The sequence below is a fragment of the Petaurus breviceps genome, unplaced genomic scaffold (assembly GCF_028583685.1).
Source record: "Petaurus breviceps papuanus isolate PSGF00001 unplaced genomic scaffold, PetGlider_PUasm1.0 287, whole genome shotgun sequence".
NCBI classification, from domain to species: domain Eukaryota; kingdom Metazoa; phylum Chordata; class Mammalia; order Diprotodontia; family Petauridae; genus Petaurus; species Petaurus breviceps.
The window spans coordinates 463132-470100 of record NW_027186029.1 but is presented as its reverse complement, the minus strand read 5'-3'; the positions used below and the strand labels follow the sequence as shown (position 1 = coordinate 470100).

Here is a 6969-nt window from a genome sequence, read left to right as displayed (position 1 = left end):
TTCCCTTCCTGGACTCAGGCCCTTCTCTATCCTGGTAGCGCCCCTCAGGGCTCTCCCCATCTTACATGCTGGTGCCCAGGACAGAGCCAGCCCAGGACAGTGGGTGGCCGGCCTGGCTGGGCAGAGGACGGTGGGACTGTCCCCTCTCTGGCTCTAGGAGCTCAGCCCCTCCGAACGCTGCCCAAGATCGAGGGAGTTTTCTCAGCGGCCACAGGCTACTGCTGGCTCACAGCAGTTTTGCCCCTCGCCAGGCCTCCTCTGGCCTCCTGTGCTTGGGCCCTTGATTTTTTGGGTCCAAATGGAAGACTTTACTTTGACCCCTAGTTGGTGTCTTCAGGGCAGAGCCTGGCACCTGGTGAGGCCCTGGGAGCCTGCCTCTCTCCTCCCCTCACGCTGCTGGGGCCCGTGTGCAAGGTGGTGATGCCAGGCCCAGCTTAGCTCCCCAGGCAGTGGGCCGCCCCGAGCCGGCCAAGCCTTGCCCTCTCCTCCCGGGACTCCTCCCTGGGCGTCCTGACCCAGGCTCTCTCCTTGGCAGAGGGCAAACAAAGGCAGCAAGGTCATCGAGAGACTCAAGAAGAAACTCTCAGAACAAGAGTCTCTGCTCCTGCTGATGTCACCGAGCATGGCGTTCAGGGTCCACAACCGCCACGGCAAGGTAGGCGCACGTACAGGTAGCAGCCCACGCTCAGGTGGCGGCCTGTCCCAGCCCTAGGCTCTCTCTGCAAGAGACAGAGAGAGCTGAGGAATCTCGGGGGCGTCTCAGGCAGGGAGTGAGTCTGACGAGCCCTGGGCCAGTGCTCCTCTGCTGGGGTACCAGCGCCCAGCTCCTGTGAGCCGTCAGGCAGTCAGTGAGGAGTGATGGCGCTGGGGAGTCAGAGACAGAATGACAGTCCCTGCCCTCGAGGGGCTCCCAGTCTTATGAGAAGCTCAGGGAGGCAGGCTCCTTAGGGAGTCTGGGAGGCAGAGAGGCCGGGATGCAGAGGCAGCGCCCCAGGGAGGTGGGCTCCTTAGGGAGGCTGGGAGGCAGAGAGGCTGGGATGCTGAGGCAGCACCCCAGGGAGGTGGGTTCCTTAGGAAGGCTGGGATGCGGAGGTCTCTTCCTCTCCCCTCCCACCCTTGCCTGACCCAGCCCCTTCCAGGAGCCTCCTTCATCTTTGAGGATACACTTGCAGTTATGGGGCAGGAGAGGGCACCACAGGGTGCAAAGCGCTGAGCCTGGAGTCAGGGAGACCTGAGTTCAAATTCAGTCTCACACACTCCCTGGTTGTGGGACCCTGGGCAAGTAATTTCCCTTCACTTCAGTAAACACTGATAAAGTGCCTGCTATGCACCAGGGCCCATGTAAGTGCTGGGCTCGCAGAGAGACCCCAACCCGTCCCCCCTCCAAGGGCTCCCACCCTAACGGGAGATGAAATGCCCAAGTACGTGTGTAGGGGGCTTCCTGGAGGAGGTGGGCTTGGAGCTGGGAGAGGAGAGGGGGCAGGGTTCCCGGCGTGGTGGATGGCCACCGCTGCCTGCCTCAGTTTGTTCACCTGTAGAATGGGGCTGACATTAGTACCTCCCTCTCTGGGCAGTGGTGAGGACCCGCTGAGATGCGGGCACCTTGGCAGCCTGGCCAAGCCCACAGTGATGAGAGCCAGGGCTATCTTCTGTTCTAGAGCTACACGTTCCTCATCTCATCGGACTATGAGCGTGCAGAGTGGAGGGAGAACGTCCGAGAGCAGCAGAAGAAATGTGAGTGACCTGGCCGTGCCGGAGGCACCTGACCCTGGGGTTCTCCCCATCCTCCTTCTCCAGACCCTCTCCCCCAAGGCTCAGGCGGGTCCTCCCAAGCCCTGCCCCATCACCTGTCAGCTACCAGTGTCTTGGGAGGCCCTCCCACTGTGGTACAGCCACCCCCTCTGTGCCTAATCCGACCCCCTGCTGCTGCCTTCAAGCCCCTTCTCACAGACCTCCTTCCCTCATCTGCTATCTTTCCAGCTTTGTCTCTCTGTCTCTGTCTTTTTCTCTTTCCTGTACCTGGTTCCTTCACTGCCTGCCTGGGGAAACTCTCAGTTAGGGCTGCAGAAACATATAGTAGGAAGCATGGCCCCCTCCTGTTCTTGCAAAGGGCTCCTGGACATTCCCCCCTAAGAAATGGGCATCTGCCTCTGAGGCCTCCTGGGACACTTGGGGACTGCTTTCCCTGCTGGTGCTTGTGCTAACAGCCAGCCTGATTGTGCCCTTGCAGATTCTGTCCAGGATTCCCTGTTCTGGGATGGGTCCTTGACCCATCCATCCACCCACCCATCCATCCATCTGCCCATCCATCTATTTGTCCATCCATCCACCCATCCACCCATCCACCCATCCAGCCATCTGTCCCTTCCATCTATCTATTTGTCTGTCCATCCATCTATTTGTCCATCCATCCACCCACCTGTACCCTCTGTCCATCCCCCAAATATGTGCTGAGCCTGCCTCATGTGCCAGCTGCTGGACTGGGCACTGGGGATGCCAAGAGCAAGGAACCAGCCCCTGCTGCGCTCACAGAGAGCCTGTTTCTACCGAACATAGGAGAGTAAATGCTTCAGATGTCCCCAGTTACTACCAAGTCTCTCCCAGGAAGGGTTCTGAAGGGCAGAAGGGAGGGAGGAGTGCCAGGGAGGGACACTGCCTGGTCAGAGGCACAGAGGCAGGAGATGGTGGGGCAGCAGGGCCAGAAGAGTCAGTCTCTATTCACCTAGGAGACCGCTGGAGCCCCCAGAGATGAGGGATGTGGTCATATCCACGTGTGCTTTGGGGTCTCTGCTGTGGCAGCGCATGAAGGGGGACACAGAGGCTACTGCAACAGGCCAGGAGAGAGTCAGGAGACGTTTGTTACGCACCCATTATGTGCCGGGCGTCCCGCGGAGCATAGGTGCTGATGACGTCAGACAGCTGCTGGGGGTGGAGGAAAGAGGACAATAGAGTAGGTGTGGAGGCCATGGGGTGTGGGGGGGCCGCTAGCCTGGGAGCCCATGGGCCTGGAAGGAGGGCAGAGCCCTCGACAGAAATGGGGGAGGTGGGAAGGTCCAGATTGTGATGTCCAAAGTGTCCACTGGACGTCCACCTGGTGACGTCTGAGTGGCAGCTGGAGATGTGAGGCCAGAGGCCAGCAGAGAGGCGGACATGAGAGTCACCAAAGATGGCCATTCAGTCCATGGGAGCTGATGAGGTGACCCAGAGGGAGAGGGCAGAGGGCCCAGGACAGAGCCCTGGGGGACAAGAGGGCCTGGCCAGGAAATCTGAGACCCTGATGGGGCAGAGGCCACAGGACTGTCCCCTCCCTCCCCAGTCCTGGACACAGTCCCAGGTTGTTGTGTTTTGGTGACGGGGGAAGAGCCAGGTTTCAGGCTGGCCCCAAAGCCTTGGTACACTACCCACCCCCACAGGCTTTAGGGGAGTGGCAGTCACATGAGTCTCACTGGAAGCTGGTGATGCAGACCCAGAGATGAGGGGGCGTTGAAGTCAGGGGGTGCTCGAATGGTGAGCAGAGGGTGAGAGTGGGAGTGTGTGCATGAGCCCCGGCCCAGGCTGGGACCCCAGGAGCAGAGGTACAGATAGAGGTCAGAGAAGGGCACCCATAGATGCACTGGTGGTGGGCATTTGGCTGGCAGCTTGAGCCCCTGCTGGGTCTGTTTCACCCAAGCCCGGCCCCACCTCTCACAGAGGATGCTCTTTCCTGCCAAGGGTCCCCCAGAAGTGTCTGTGATAAGAATGTAGAGCCCTGCCCCTGGCATCCTGGGCCACCTTCAGAGGGCACCAAGCCCCATGAATCCTTTCTCTCCTCTTTTTGGGGGCAGATGGTTCAGCCTACTTGTTCCCAAACACTAGCCCCATGCTTGTGAGGTGAACCAAAGTAGGCCCCAGGCAGCCTGACCCTTTGCCAGCCCCTTCTCCCACATCCAAATTGGGCTACTCCCTTTGGCTCTTCTCGTGTCCAGTGAGTGAGTGGCCCAAAGCTGTGGCAGGGCCACCTTCTGTCCCCTCTTCCTGCCGCCCCCAAGCTGCCTGACTTCATTTCCTTACTCACGGGTCATTCTCTGGCTGAAGGCCTTCAGCCTCCTCCCCACCCCTAACTCCCCCTGCAGGCCCCTGGCTTGGAGTGCCAGCCTCCCTCTGGTGGACCCAGTGTTGTGTTCTGCCCTGCCTCCCATTCCTGGCCCCCAGGAAGAGCCAAGATCCCTCCCTGCTCCCCACTCCAGCTGGGAGGTGAGGGCTGCCCATGGCCCACTCAGGGCTGGACCCTGCCAGGCAGCCGCACACCGGGCCTCTGCACAGGCCAGGCGTCCAGCAGCTCAGACCATTCCCCCACAGTTTTGTGTCTCACCCCACAGGTTTTAAGAGCTTCTCTCTCACCTCTGTGGAGATTCAGATGCTGACCAATTCCTGCGTCAAGCTCCAGACGGTCCACCACATCCCCCTGACCATCAATAAAGAGGGTAGGAAGGACCTTGGCCTCTTGCCATCCCCAGCAGCCTGGGCCGCCATCGCTGCATCCCTCCCTCCTAGCTCCTGCCAGGCCGGCATCACTGTGCCCCTCTCTGACACCCCTCCCTGCTCTCTTGCCCAGATGATGAGTCCACCGGCCTCTATGGATTCCTGAACGTTATTGTCCATTCAGCCACAGGCTTCAAGCAGAGCTCAAGTAAGTGAGGACTCTGGGCAGGGGCAGCCCCGCCAAAGGTCCCACTGGGCAGCTTCATGGGTGCTGGGCAGTGCCACCCAAACCAGCCACATGAACACCTGGGAATATGGCCTGGATGTGGGAGCTCCCTCCACACCCAAGCAGATGAGACCAAGGAGGGCCACTGTCCCCAGGCACAGGTGGCTCTAGGTATGGGCTTGGAGGAGGGAGATGGGTGGCTTCGCTCCAGCCCAGAGGATGCAGAGTCTGATGGGGGAGGGAAAAGGGGGCTCCAGGAAGCAAACGTAGCCTGTAGAGTCCGCCTGAGGGACGCCTGAGGGAGCAGTAGGCGTAACACCATCAGACTTTGGAGGCTGAGGCAGGCAGCCTGCCCCCACCCCAGTCCAGTCGTGAGTAGATGAGGATCTGCGCCAGCCTGGGAGCAGGGGCAGAGGAGGGGACAGAGATGCTGTAGAGGCCGAGGGGACACCATATTGGATCTGGAGGATGAGGTGGGGAGCCCAGGATGACCCCAAGGTTGGGAGCCTTAGAGCCTGGCAGGGGGAACTTCCACAGTCATGGGGAAGTTTGGAAGATGGACGGTCCAGGGAAGCCAAGGCAACAAGGTCTGTTTTGGAAGTCTATTGGACATCTAGTTTGGGAGGTGAGACGGAGGTCAACAGAGAGGTCGGGGCAGGACAGGTGGACTTCAGAGTCACTGGCCCAGAGATGGTCATCCAATCCATGGGAGCTGATGAGATGACCCAGAGCAGTGGGGCAGAGGGCCCAGGACAGAGCCCTGGGGGACACTTACGGTGTGAGGGCCTGGTCCGGAGGAGACAGAGGAATGTAGCAGCAAACACCCCAGCATGCCCAGGATGGCTGCCAGCACAGGTTCTTTGATCTGCCTTTCTAAAGGAAAGAAACTCAAAAAGGGCTAACAATCTTACTTCAATCAAACCTATATCATTTACCTAGTGCAGGAGGAAAAGTCAACACCCCGAATTTCAGAGAATACAAACAGAAGTTACAAGCAGACAGAAATACAGAGAAAGTTCAGCAGACGGGCTTCCAGCTGTCTGACCATTGCATCCATACCTAGTCAGTCACCAGAGAGAGAAGCCCAACATCTGGGTTTTCAAAGCCGGGGGCTCAAGGGCTGCCTGGAGGCTCATCTGGCCAAGTCACACAGCTCTTCCCAAAGGGAGCCCCACAGCAAAACCTCACCTCAGAGTGTATATGCCCTTCTCCTGGGTCAGAGAATGGCACAACCCTCATGAGCCACTTGTCTACAAAGTAGCAACAGTTGTGCCTTCCTGAAAAACCAGCCTCCCACCACAGGCTCCAGGTGAGCACCTGCAGCCTATTAGGGGGAAAGGTCCTCAAATTCACCTAGGCTTATTAAGGGCAGGGAAGATCTTCAAATTCCTATTTCCATTGCAAGTAAGAGTGGCCAGAGAGGGTGGAGGAGAGCCAGGGGGAGCCTGGGCTGGGCATGACCCTTAAGGGAGCACTGTGTGGAGAAAGTTGAAAGAGTGAATCTCCATTGTGAGGCTGGTGCTCCCACACATGTCAGACCCAGTGCTCTGCCTGTGCCCCCGGTGCTGCCCAGACCAGATGGAAAGGAAAGCAGGTACCATTTATCAGGAGAAACAGCTGATGGTTTGATGTAGCCGTGAGGCCAGTGGGTCCAGGCCCTCCCACCCCCAGGGCGCTCAGTCTTAGCTTCCCTCCCACACAGCAGCAGGCAGCTCAGACCTGGCCCAGATCTCTCCTTTGCTGTCCCAGGTTCTAGGCTCAGGTCCAAGGGCTCATTTCCTCCCTGATTGGTTCCTCCAGCTCAGGAAGGATGAAATGATGATGAAGGCAAGTGGGGGTGTCCTCAGCTCCCCTCTGCTGAGTATTTGGCAGAGCGAGAGGGCTCCAGTGGGGTTCTGGATAAGTAGAGGCCCCACCACATCCCTGTGAGGCCTAGGGAGAGTGCTCCAGAGGGGGTCCAGATAACTAGAGGGCCCCCTGTAGCAGCAAACACCTCAGCAAACTCAGGATGGCTGCTAGCACAGGTTCTTTGATCTGCTTTTCTAAAGGAAAGCAATTCAAAATGGGTTAAAAATCTTACTTTAATCAAACAAATATCATTTACCTACCGTGTTTCCCCGATAATAAGACTATCCCGAAAATAAGCCCTCCCCTTACTGTGTAAGATTCCTCTAAAATAAGCCCTCCCCTGAAAATAAGCCCTATTGAGATTGCTACTGTAGTGAAGGTGATCCCCTGCGCTACATGCTACATTACGGTACCGTCTGTATGCACCATCCCCC

At 58.4% G+C, this 6969-nt stretch overlaps 2 protein-coding genes and 1 pseudogene across 2 annotated transcripts in view; 2 read left to right on the top strand and 1 right to left on the bottom strand.

The window, feature by feature from the left end:
• Positions 1 to 6969, top strand: part of LOC138167675 (zinc finger protein 850-like) — a 762790-nt pseudogene that overhangs the window by 380493 nt on the left and 375328 nt on the right.
• The window catches only part of SUSD2 (sushi domain containing 2), a 423767-nt gene that overhangs the window by 247160 nt on the left and 169638 nt on the right, over positions 1 to 6969 (bottom strand). The gene's annotated exons all lie outside the window — the stretch shown is intronic.
• The window catches only part of BCR (BCR activator of RhoGEF and GTPase), an 81208-nt gene that overhangs the window by 51779 nt on the left and 22460 nt on the right, over positions 1 to 6969 (top strand). Inside the window, 4 exon segments of the mRNA XM_069096689.1 lie at positions 536 to 655; positions 1659 to 1734; positions 4359 to 4463; positions 4595 to 4673. Coding sequence (XP_068952790.1) covers positions 536 to 655; positions 1659 to 1734; positions 4359 to 4463; positions 4595 to 4673 — 380 coding nt within the window.